This window comes from Ochlerotatus camptorhynchus, unplaced genomic scaffold (genome assembly GCF_037179485.1).
Source record: "Ochlerotatus camptorhynchus isolate MF236.1 unplaced genomic scaffold, CSIRO-AGI_Acam_v1.1 ptg000299l, whole genome shotgun sequence".
Taxonomy (NCBI): Eukaryota; Metazoa; Arthropoda; class Insecta; order Diptera; family Culicidae; genus Ochlerotatus; species Ochlerotatus camptorhynchus.
The window spans coordinates 402,449-415,966 of record NW_027040787.1 but is presented as its reverse complement, the minus strand read 5'-3'; the positions used below and the strand labels follow the sequence as shown (position 1 = coordinate 415,966).

Here is a 13,518-nt window from a genome sequence, read left to right as displayed (position 1 = left end):
GTGCGAATGCCACACGACAGTCCACCGGCGGAAAACTTTGCACATAATTTTAATTTCCATACACACACACATACATCCTTTACTTGGTATTACATATCAAAGCCGTGCCCCCAGTTTCTGTCAAGGTCTGCACGACCAACGACCACCGACGTGACAGCGAGTCGTAAATTTACTTTTAATTCGCAAATCGCACTTCTAAACAAAGCTCTCGTTTGACTCAAAACACCATCTCGTACGACGTCACAATGAATGTCGTCCGGTAGAATCGCGCCACCTCCGGACCTATTTACTATTTTGAATCAATTAGCGAGAGCAAGAGTCTGCGTATTAGCCCGTATATTCTTACAAGCATTTTGAGTGTTTTGATTTCGAGAGTCATCGTCGCATGATCTACTGCGTTCTACTGGTCCAATTTTCCTGTTAGCTTCCGATAACGCTCGGATGACATTGCTTTATCAATTGTTTACCGAGCTGATAACGATGAGATTAGAGCACGCAATTCTGTACCATATATTTTAATTTGAATCTCCATTGTCGGGATAGGTGACCTAATTGGATATCTGCGTCGAATTAAATTTAGCAGCCTCTAGTTGCTTCTTCTAGATCGTAAATCAGCGATTTTCCGAAACTCGTTTAGTGTCGCAAGCGGATAGAGAACAACGTTCATAAATTTCAGTTTTTGAAATCTAAACCACCCGCAATCATCAGTCAATTAGGCGCTGTTGCATTCAGAACGAGAGACGCAAAACATCCGCGCAGCATATCAATTCGCTACCGTGCCAGCAGTCGTTAATTAGTTTACTTAATTTGCCTTAACCCAAATCGTAATAATCCCTAAACCCAAACGATGGATATTTCCCAACGTTCTGATGCATCGTCGTAAATTTGGTGAGTGTGCATTTGCCTACTCTTCTAACAATCAAGCATCTGTGGCAGCATTGGCCGCGGGCGGATTACAGCCGTATACCGTATTGCCCAATTTTTCTCTCGCTTTGGATTCATAAACGTAGCATTTTATTTCCCTCCACTCCAAGGCTACTGCCGAATGCCGCAGCTCAGTTTCGTAAACGATTCCATCACAAGCTGGCCTCGATTCTTCTGTAGCAGGGGGGGGGGGGCGATTTGCTCCACCAAATTAGGTCAACACGGTTCGAAACGTTCTTGGGTAGAACTAATCTCAATCGCACAAGAATCATATTTAATCGGCTTGATTTATAATCCAGCCTCCTCCCGCTCCTCCTCCGTTCACGGCTGATGGAAGATAATCTAATTGGTGTTTGTTTCTTCTCCTCTTCTTGACATTTACAGAAAAGCCCGACGCAAGGAACGAGACGGCGATTCGAATCAGAGCGACACAAAGCTATACCTGGAGGAGGGCGTATTGGAACGGAAGCTGCCCGATGCCGATCTGAGGTTACTGGTCGATCTACCGGCCGGTCTAGACTATAATGAATGGCTTGCCTCGCACAGTGAGTACACAGTTCTTTTTCTTTTTTTGGTGCTCGATTGCTCGATTGCTCGATTGAGTTAGGATTGAATTTAGCCACCCGGAGGTCACAAACTGCACGCATAAAAATGAAATATTAGGTTAGATGATATTTACTTCGAAAGGTATGGTTCAAGGATTAGGCTATGGCTGTGAGTCAGCGTTTTGAAAGCAAGCATCCAATAATTAGATGACTAGAAAGGTAAAATGAGGGTCAATTTTCAGCTTATTGTCCGATTTGTTTATGTTTAATTGGGTCGCATGGCTTGTCAACCTCAATTCATTATTATATTTCTAAGGTTGATCAACTGTAAGTCATGTAATTATTTGCTGGTTGGGAAAAAAATATTTAGAAGATACTGAGAAGCATAACAAACATGATCGAAAAGAGCCGTTCGTATTGAGAAAATTTGCGAAACGGCAACGGGTGGGATTTGAACCCACAATTTCCAATTTAGTTCAGTACTCGCGTGCAATGCCAATTTTATACTACAGGTACCGCTTGACGGCTAATGAAAACTTTAAGTTGGAATTTTGCACAGTTGTTTGTTATTGGCCAACATGCCACTTTACACATTTCGTTACTTAATATTGTACCCGACTAGATTTTTAAAAAGGCTTATGCAAAAATGATATCCATTAAATAAAAAATACCTATCTCGAGAACGATTTGTTTGATAGAAATGGTGTTTTTGGCAAAGTTGTGGAGCAGTATTGTGCCTTTCTATTGAAAAAATACTCTGAAAAAATTACTGTGTATTTTCGTAAAAAAATTGAAATTATTAAAATCTTAAAATATGTCAAATTGCATATTAAAAATATATATATATTTAAAAATGAAGCTCTGATAACGTGTGAATTACTGACAATGTGTTTAAGTTGTTCAATTAATGAACAAATTTGGGTTGTATTTTTGAAAATACTGCCCACAGTTAGGAAAAGTGTAAATATTAAAATACATTTAATTTAAAATAAAAACGCTCATAACGCTGAAATTGCTCAATGTTGTTATTTTCGATACATTCATAGCTTGAAATTTACTAATTGTGTAATTTGGGCAATTTTCGCCTTTTTAGAATATTATTCGTGAGTGTCCAATCTTGAGAATATATTTAACGACAAGCGCAATTGATTTCCTTGAACCTTGCAGTTCCACAATGTCAGTAGTTTACACGTTATTTGAACTTCATTTTCAATTTGATTAGGTTAGATTGGATTTCTTTATTAAAGAGACTTTCAACTGTGGGCTGGTTCGTCTCCGCATAAAATTTGAGATTTTTTCAGTGTTTATTTAATTTTCAAATTTTTTACCAATATGCACAATATTTCTTTTCAGTGTATATTTTTTTTAGAAAGGCACAATACTCCTACACAATTTTGCTCAAGATACCATCTCGATCGAACAAATCATTTTGGAGATATGTATTTTTGTATTTATGCGTAAACTTCTGCAATACTTCCGGGACTTAGGAGAAGTTTCGAAAAATTCAAGGCGGTTTCGTTAACTAAAGAGAGTTTCAGGAAGTTTCAGGGATATTTGGAGAAATTAAAGGAAGTTCAGAAAACTTGAGGTAAATTGTAGGGAGATGAAAAAAAGTTCCAAGAGCTTCAGGATGATCTTTAGGGCAGTTTCGATAACTTCAGGAAAGTTTACAGAGCTTAAGAGATGTCTATACTTTTGGAGTTGTTTAACCCTCCGTTACTCGCGTCAACTTTTGTAACACGAGTACTCGCGCGTTGTACTTTGTACAACAGCGTGAGTTTTCCATTGCCATTTTGCAGACGAGCTACCAATCGATATGAAACCAACGGGTATTCATTAAAAAACTTGTTTTTAACTAAACAAGCTTAACTTTTATCACAGTTAACCCCCAAAAAATGCGGATAATAGAGAAAATGTGAATGGAAACCGCGTAAACGGTGTCCGTACTACGAGGGGATTTGACTTAATTGGTTACAACATGGAACATCTCGAGATTCTGACAAGATAGAAAGTTACTGTTTTCGGTAAAGTTTTTCTAGAGATCATAATCTTTTTGCTGGTTGAGAGTAGTTCAGAATTTTCTCACTACGTAGCGCTAGAATACATGTGAAATTATCGCATGTGATATATCTCGAGGTCATGACCAGATAGAAAGTTACTATCGTCGACAAAGTTGTTCAGAAGGTCAAGGCCTTTTCGTTGGTGGACAGTAGTTCAGAGTTTTCTCCCTTCGCGGCGCTAGTATACATGCAAAAATTCTCGCAAATATAAAATATCTCTTGATCCTTACCATATAAAAAGTTACTGTCTTCGGCAAAGTTTTTCAGGAAGTCAAGATCTTTTCGTTGGTGGGGTTGTTTCAGAAAATTCTCACTACGTGGCTCTAGTATATACGTGCAATTTTCGGATATACAATAGCTCGAGATCCTGAGCAGATAGAAAGATACTGTCTTCGGCAAACTTGTTCAGGTGGTCAAGTATTTTTGGCTGGTAGACAGTAGTTCAGAATTTTCTCACTACACGGCGCTAGTATACACGTGAAATTATCATATACAATATCTCGGGATCCTGACCAGATAGAAAGGCAAAGCTGTTCAGGAGATCATAGCCTGTTTGCTGATTAACACTAGTTCAGAATCTTCTAACTAGGTAGTGCTTTGGAGGCGAACCAGCCTCAGACTGAAAGCCTCCTTAATAAAGATAAACCAATCAATCCACTAGGTAGTACTCGTATACATGTTAAGTTCTCGCATACATCACTAGATCCTGACCAGATAGAGAGTAAATGTATTTGGCAAAGTTTTTCAAGAAGTCAAGATCTTTTCGTTGGTGGACAGTTGATCAGAATTTTCTCACTACTCGGTGCTAGTATACACATGCAATTCGCGCATATACAATAGCTCGAGATCCTGAGCAGATGGAAAGTTACTGTTTTCGGCAAACTTGTTCAGGGGGTCAAGACTTTTTGGCTGGTGAACAGTAGCCTAGAATTTAGCATATACGAGAAGTGTACATGTATACTAACTCCACGTGGTGAGAAAAATCTTAACTACTGTTTACCAGCCAAAAAGTCTTGAAACCCTGAACAACTTTGCCGAAGACAGCAACTTTCTAGCTGATCAAGATCCCGAGCTATTGACTTCCTGCTATTGACTTCCTGAAAAACTTTGCCGAATACATTTACATTCATGTGTGTTGTACAAAGTACAACAGCGCGAGTAACGGAGGGTTAAAGACCTATAAAAGTGAGCTGAGAATTTTTGAAATTTTCAAAAAATTATCAGGAATTTAACAGTAGACTAGGAAACGGAACTTTTAAGATTTTTAAGACAGTTTTATTAGTTTCTGGGCAAGAGAGTTGCGAGAACTTCAGGAAAGCTTCAAGAGCATCAGGGAACATAAAAAACCCTCAGGGCAGTTCCATTAGCTTCAAGTAAATTGCAGGAACTTTAAAGTAGCTCCGAGGAGCGTCTGGAAATTAGTGAAGCATTGAGATAATTCAGGAAGAGTTTGAGAAAAGTTCCGTAAACTTCAGAGCAATTACGGGGTTTCCTCCTTCGAAGTTACCTTTAGAACAACTAGCTTCGCTATCGGTCTGACCTTCTCACCTCTGCTTGTCTGAACGGACGCTGAGCGAACTCTTCCGTCATTCCTTACGAACACCTTTATCCACGTCTCGCTCCCAGACGTTCCACTTATCTCCATCTGCCACGATCAGCAAATCTCCAACAGCCACTTGCCGCTGATCCACGCACCACTTGGACCTCTTGTTTAACATCGGAACGTATTCCGTCTGCCAACGATCCCAGAATTCATCCGCCAAGAACTGAGCGCGATTGTAGCTACTACGCAACGTGTTGACCAGATCAACCGGATTCCTCGACGGCAGACGCTCGATCGATGAACGACCGCACAAAAAGTGGTTCGGCGTCAACGCGTCCTTGTCTTCCTTCACTTTGGTGGAGACGTAGATGAGTGGACGAGAGTTGATCAGGTTCTCCGCCTCGATCAGTGCCGTCAGCTTCCGATCACCGGTGAACGTTCTCAGTGTCTCTTTCACCGAGCGTATCCGCACACGCTAGACTGATTTCCTTCAGCAGATCTCGACTGGCACCGACAAAGTTCGTGCCGTTATCCGAAAGGATTTCGATCGGACTGCTGCGCCGCTTCACGAACCTCCTGATCGCCAGGCTCAGGCTGTACTCCACCTCCAAAGTGTCACCCATCGTGTTTCCTTCCTTCGGCCAATAGACACTTCCAGTGGACAAAGCTAGTCTATGGCGACGTACGAAAACGGATCGACCATCCCCACCAAACGCTGCCCTGGTAAGGGTGCCATTCTCGGATCAATTGGCTTGCACCACACACAGGCTCGCATTACTTGATCTACTAGCGCATTTGGAGACACGGAATGTAGAACCGCTGCCGAACTTCGTTCACAACGGTTTCACTGCTGCTGCGCACACACTGGCAATGGTAGTGTTCCATCAACCTTCGGGTCACCACCTTCGGCAAAATGATCGGAACCCTCGCATCAAACGCCACATATTCCATCACTTCAGTATGACCTTCCATCCGCACGGCACCATCCTCATCGGGGAACGGCGCAAGACTATACGGCTTACTCGACCTCTCAAGTGACATTTCCTGTGCTGTCGAATCCTTGTTCTTCACCAAACTCGTCTGCCTGAACCGCCTTCCAGAAAATTGTTCCCGCAGCTTGGTACCACACCTGGACCCTACCTATCGACCCATCAACTCATGAACCGGGGACCAACGGCTTTACTTCCCATCCGAAGGAAGGCGTGATCAGAGATGTTATGCCTCAGAACATCCCGGCGGCGCCGACTGGGATTGAACCCAGGCCTGCTGGGGTGAGAGGTAATCACGCTTACCCCTGCACCACCGGCGCCGTTTGGTACTCCTCCTGTCGCAACGGCAGATCCACGGCGGGGAATGCTGATCCTTGCTTGACACCTTTCCTAACGGCTTTGATCGGCAGCTTCTTGACGCGTCGAAGGCAGTTGGACACGAATCGGAACGTGCAATATGCTGCGACCTCTCCGTAAACCCCTCGGGTAACACGATGTGATGCAGCAGCACGCTCGCCCGGAGCGCTTCGGCAACTTCCACCTTTGGACGCTTTTGCTTCGGCCATTCTTCCACTCCGCGATACAGAAATTCTGATCCTTGGAACCATCGGCGATTCGTGATGTTGAGGATCTCGCCAATACGACGATAGGCAACGAACGGCTTATTATGTTGGTCCGATTGATCACCCATGATATTGGTCACCCATGATACTACCGTATCCGTGTATCACCAACGTAGCCAGGAACTGCTTCGGATCTTACTTACTTACTTAACGATCCTACGCACCTCCAGGGGTGCAAAGGGCCTTTGTGAAAGATTTCCAATCCTGGGCGATTACTAGCTTTGGCCTTGACCTGTGCCCAAGTCAGATTTCGGTCAACGTTCTTAATTTCACTTTTTAGACTCCGCCGCCACGAGCCTCTGGATTTGCCTCTGCTGCGATCTCCTGCTCCCACTTCCTGCGATCTCCCACCTCCACTTCCGTTCACGAATTTCTGTCTCTATCGGCTTCTGATGGCACATACGATGAAGCTCGGAATTTGAGATCCAATTGTGGGGCCACCAGGCACGAATTATGTACCGCAAGCATCGGTTGATGAACACCTACAGCTTCTGAGTGTTCTCCGCTGATACACACCATGTTTCACTGGCGTATAACAGCACAGACTTCACGTTCGAGTTAAAATTCGAATTTTGGTGCGTCGACTGATCGCTCTCCATACATTTCGCAAACTGGCAAAAGCAGCCCTCGCCTTCTCAATCCGTGCACCTATGTCGCTCTTGGTGCCGCCATCCGACGCTATCTGGCTGTCAAGATATTGGAAGCTTTCGACTTTCTCCACTGCCTGCCCAGCTACCGTGAAATTGGAACGGTTTTCCGTGTTGACATCCAACGATTTGGTCTTGTTGACGTTGATGGTTAGACCTGCTTCAGAGGAGCGTTCCACAAGGTCGAGCATATCAGAACGCCGTTGTGCTAATAACGCAACAGCATCAGCCAAATCGAAGTCGTTGAGATGCTCCATGGTAATAGGCTGCCACAGCAACCCACTGTTCGGTACACGGTCAACGGCTCCAACCATGATCTCGTCGATTACGACGAGGAACAGTAGCGGTGATAATATACATCCTTGCCTCACACCTGACAAAGCTCCGTTGTGCAACACTCTGCATGAGAAAGCCTCGTACTGTGCTTCGATGAGGTGGACGATCTTATCAGGGACTCCCTTGCGTTTCAGAGCGCCCCACAAGTTTTCGTGGTTTAGTTGGTCGAAAACTGAATACCAAGTACAGGGACTCTTGGAACTCATTGACCTGCTCCAAGATGATGCGGAGCGTGACAATATGGTCCACACAGGATCTTCCAGCACGGAATCCTGCCTGCTGTCGTCGGAGAGTCGCGTCGATCTTCTCCAGTATCCGATTGTGGATAACTTTACACAGTAACAATACACAGTAACATGATGCCTCGCCAGTTGTCGCATACAGTTGGATCCCCCTTCTTGGGGACTTTTACCCTGCATCCAGTCGGCCGGAAAAGTCGCGGTGTCCCAGATATTGACGAATAGTTGATGCAACATTTGTGAGGATAGCATGGGGTCAGCTTTGAGCATCTCTGCTGATATGCGATCGACCCCCGGGGCTTTGTTGGACTTCATACTTCGGATGGCTGCTTCTATCTCCTGCAATGATGGAGCTTCAGTGTTGACGCGAGTAACGCGCCTCACCCTTGGCGGATCATGCCGAGATGTTGAAGGTTGGTTGACCGTTGAAACTTCGAGAAGTTATTCAAAGTGCTCAAACCAACGTTTCAACTGGTCAGTGGGGTCGGTGAGCAACTGTCCAGTCGCGTCTTTCACAGGTATCCTTGAGTTGATCCTTGAAACATCATAGAGGAGGCGGATATCGCCAGTTACTGCGGCTGTATCGGCACTGTCGAAATGGTCTTAAACATAGTGCTTCCGGATACTGCTCGGCATGTTCCCGCGCGTTCAACTTCTTCATGTACTGTGAATCACAAAATGTCTAAAAATTTGTTTGCGTTAACAATGATGATATCGATGAGAACATCTCGGTTGTAAGGATGCCCGAGGCCTTGACTTTGTGTGACTTTAAAGATTATTCCATTACCACCACCTAAGTAGGGTAGATCATTTATTACAGTACGTTTCTATTATGGTGTGTGGAATGGCCTATGGAATTCCCATATGCCATAATTGAAACACATCTTAATAGGAACATACAGCCAAGACTGGTACATCTATCCTACTTGGGTGTTGGTGGTAATGGAATGATCTTTATTTGTAGCTGTCACATAAAGTCAAGGCCTCGGGCATCCTGACAACCACGATGTCCTCATCGATATCATCATTTACGTTAATCACTACATCCTATAATATTGGGTCAACAATCAAGCGGAATGAAATATTTCAGAGGATTGCACCCAAATCCCAGATAAGGTTCGGGTGGAATGGAATGGAAATTGCAATAATTTTTTACACTGTTCCTCCTCCATTTTCACCGGTCGGTTGTAACTGCTGAGTAAATATTTATCGTCAACAATTGGAGCACAAATATACCTGAAGTCACTAAAAGCGTTCAGTTCAAATATTTATGCTAAATCCACCTATACAGGTTTTCGAACTTTTTATCTAGTTCGTTGTACAATAATTCATATCTCCGAAACGTTTTGTCCTACTGGCTAGTGTCGAAATAAATACAAACCTCTCAAACGATCGCTTAACCTTTCTTGCATTGCAAACTCCGCAAATTATGCACAGACCACCCGTTTTCGACCTTTCGCCGCTATAAAAAAAAAGCAAATACCAAAAGCGATGCAATTAGCCGCAACCGACAGGGCACCTCCGCCTTGCTTTGCATTGTAGGTACATAGGTGCGTGCATATTTGCCTTGCTGCACCAAGAGCCTTAGAGGTCGGAACATAACAATTTGTTCTTTTTTTTCGTGAAAAAAATGTAGGCAGGTACATACATTGTTTATTGTTGCAGCTCACTCCCCTGTTCATCTGACGCGGTGTGAACCGTTGAATGGCTGTCTGCAGTGGGAAATGCTGATGACCCTTGTCGTTCAGTGTCAGTGGTTACAATGGCTTCCGATAACGTCACAATGAACCATTGTGACTAAATGACATTTGAGGCTAACATGGCTGACCCCTTAATTGCAGTGCGTGTAAAATGCAAATTCAATTATCAATTTCTAGCTTTGAATGCACAATGCAAACAACACTTTCGCTTTTCGCTCTAACAGTAACAAACTGCCAATTGACACGAATGACAGCTGAGTCATTTTACATGTCTTCTAGTCGTGTTTGGTGCCAGTTAACACTTCATCACCAAAAATTGGAGGTTCATTGTTCAGCTTTCGCGGAAATGTTAGTTCATTATTCAACTTGTCTTTGTCTTCCCACCTCTGGCTGACTCCTGATTGTCAAAACAATTTCGTTTTTCGCGTATAATTAAAATTTATCAACCACCAAAACCACCACCACCACCACTACAATGCACTTGAAAAACAGCGCTAACAGATAAGTCGCCGCCCGCATATGAGCGTCAATTTATTATTGTCATTGTCACCCGCTCTGTCAGTCAGGGGATGGCGCTGAAGTGATTTGCATATTTTCACTGCGAAAAGTTTCCCATCCATTTTAAATTTTTTTTTGTCTAAAAAATGTGCAAGAATATCGCAAAAATTTAAACCCAAAAAAAAAATGCAACCATCGAGGAGAGTGATGAGCTTCCCGAGATGCGTTACCAACGAATCGACGACGAGCGAAGACGGCGACGTCGTGTCTAAAGCAGCTGAAGTGCTCCATTGTTGGTGGGTTGGAGTGCCTGTCGTCGTCGCTGTTTTAATTTTTTTTTCTTATTTATTTCGCCGATTATAATGGCAGTGACAGCGGCGCCGGTGGTGTAGTGGTAAGCGTGATTACCTCTCACCCCAGCAGGCCTGGGTTCAATCCCAGTCGGCGCCGCCGGGATGTTCTGAGGCATAACATCTCTGATCACGCCTTCCTTCGGAAGGGAAGTAAAGCCGTTGGTCCCCGGTTCATGAGTTGATGGGTCGATAGGTAGGGTCCAGGTGTGGGAGCTGCCTTCCTGGCGTCGGTAGCATTGGTGCTCAGCACGGAAAACAAGATCGACGGAAAACAAATCAAAGAAAAAAAAAAATAATGGCAGTGACTTTCATTTGATGGGTGAGAGCATTCGGGTGGGTTTATTTTCGCTGCCACTTGGTGGCCCCCCCATTTGGTGGAGCGCCTCCTGTTCGTGCCTGTTAATTTTTGCGCTGGATTTTTTTCCCTTATGGTATCAGTTGCTTCACGGAATAATGAAGCGAGGAAAGTGGAGTTATTTTTTTTTATTTCTGCTTGAAGTGCGGCTTGATGATGAGGTGACAATGAAGGATGATTTCATTATTTTTTTTTGGCAGCTTGTTTCTGGTGGCTTTTGTTTCATTTTAAGACTGTTAGTGAAAGTAGGGGGTCGGTTGGATAAAGGTTAATTGCGGGTGGTTTGTTGAGTAGTTAAAAATTGAATGAACTTTTTATTTAGATTTAGGAAAACGGATTCAATTTTCGAGACGGTCCAATTCATGGAGCACAATTGTTCATGCCGTTACTCATAATTTTACCAGTTTGATCAATTTTTCGCACACTAATGGAGACCTATTTTGAGTATCGCTCTATTTTACAATTGACCTCAATCTGGCAACACTTTCAATGCAAGATCACTTGGATAGGGATGTTTATGACAAATTGGTCAATATAGGAAACAAGACTCCTGCTTCGTTCTTCCTTGGCGGGACAGTAGTTATTTGTGGAGGTAAAATTGGCTTATTTGATTGAGCCTCCGCAATAAGAACGGTTGATATCAGTTTGGAGCCTTCATCAGCGCTGCTTAAAAAATTGGTTTTTAAGACTGGAAGATATGAAGGACTTTGAAACTTTTTCTTTTCGAATAATTCGATTTTGACGTAGAACTACGTCTTTGTCGACTATACTGGGGTGCAGCCCCGTAACGTGGGTAGATTGCCTTTTCGTTGTACGTTATGGGATGTAAGATCTACCACCAATTCCTAGTCCCGACTACTTCAAACTAGGGAAACAGGATTTTTCAGTAATCAAAGGAACACATCTTAGTCCTTGTTACTTCTAATGCCTTGTTGATAGTGACAAGACTCGGCTTTGTCCACCGAGGATGATCTTGAAACAAGGAAAAAATTAATTAGTTAGTCTTCATCTATGTGGTTCCTAATCTTCTATTTGTTGTTCTCTAGTTTGAAGTGGTTAAGACTAGGGTTCTGATGCATGATCACAATCGGTGTCATTCTTTAATTTTGTTGCTGAGGAATCCAATTTTGCTTAGCTTAGATTGACTGCACATATCAATGGTTGCTACTCTGTGATTGATCAGAATCAGTGAAATTGTACAATGAATCAATTGAATTGGGCTGGGCTGGGAGTGACCATCCATTCTCATTGTACAAGTTTCAGTGACTCTATATTTTGTAGATCAATAACGGCGCCGGCCACGTCCTTGCAATCAGGTGGGAGTAGGGAAGGAATATTAGAGTGACCTTTGTTGTTTGTGGGCCGTGTTTACCTCTGCACCCCAACAAAAGACACAGGAAAGGAGATTTTGTTAGTAAGTTGGGTTCGTTGGATCAGGATTCACCTTGATAAGTGATGCGACCATGGTTTTAAATGAATCAGTGTTATCATGCATTATTCTTGGATTTGCCCGAAGCCAAAACCAAATGGTGTATCATTGGGCCTTATTACGGGTGTCACTACACGGTGATAAGCAAGTGATACTCAGAATAAGAGCCGTGATTACCGTACAAATCAATTGGGAATCACTTCACCGTGACGACAAGTGACAACTTGTCACCGTGATGTGACATCCGTAATAAGCCCCATTATAATATAAATCTGAAGACGTTCCATCATCGAACTGCTGAAAATAAACTTAGAGCATGAGCATGAGCAAAATTGATCGCCCGCGACTGCCAACACCAAAGAGCTGAAAACCAATTCAAACAAATCAAATCAACAGACAAAACCAGGGCGAAAGCTGTAAGAGTGAATCATTACAGTATAAATCTAATGATGTTCCGTCATCAAAGAGCTGGAAGAAAACTCAAATAATTTAAATCAATAGATCCAGTCTGAATGAAGGCTGCAAAAAGAGAATAATTATACAGCAATGACCCCATTTTGTCAGCTAGCAAAGTATGTGTACCTTAAACATTCATCTTGAAGGAGGAAGGTATGAAATTACAATTATGTGGAATTATTGAAAAATAACAGTCTGATGCGCGGAGAGGTTGACAGGATCGGGTCATAACTGTAATGTGAATATTAGGAAGATTTATCATCATTAATTTTTTCTTGAATTAACCTGGAAGAATGCTTGTGAATAATTGTTATACAGATAAATTAAATTGATCAACTAAATGGTTCAAACAACAACTCCAGCCTGTAGAAAAGCTGAAAATAGGGAATCTTTACAATGTGGATCCCCCACGGTCTTCTACTCAGTAAGTAAAAGCTGCAGCCACCAGGCTAGTCGAGCTGCTCAATTTAAATATTGGGACCTTATTTTGTGAAGTTCTTAAGAATACCGATTGAAACACAATGTAAAAAAAATAAAAGTTAATGAGAGTCTCATCCGAATCAAATGATTCCAAACGATAAGCATTCATAGAAATTAAGTTTAAATAGACAAAAGTAGAAAAAAGGAACAATCTCACCAAATCAGTCCAACTGAATCCCTTGCAAGCATCTATGTCACGCTTGGTGTAGTAGCTCCGATCATAGACCCGCCCTACGGGGATCAATCCTCTGGTCGAATGTAGTCGATTGCTCCATGACGCGAACACGAAGCGACCGCTCAAAAAATCATACATCGCGTAAACAAACTGAAATCAAAAACTA

The 13,518-nt window shown here is 42.8% G+C and overlaps 1 protein-coding gene across 4 annotated transcripts in view; it reads left to right on the top strand.

Moving 5' to 3' along the window:
• Mob2 (MOB kinase activator 2) overlaps positions 1–13,518 on the top strand; it is a 475,874-nt gene that overhangs the window by 430,608 nt on the left and 31,748 nt on the right. For all 4 annotated transcript variants that reach the window (XM_065228651.1, XM_065228648.1, XM_065228649.1 and 1 more), the window contains one exon: positions 1,309–1,469. In XM_065228651.1, the coding sequence (XP_065084723.1) occupies positions 1,309–1,469 (161 nt within the window). The remainder of the gene's footprint in view (positions 1–1,308; positions 1,470–13,518) is intronic.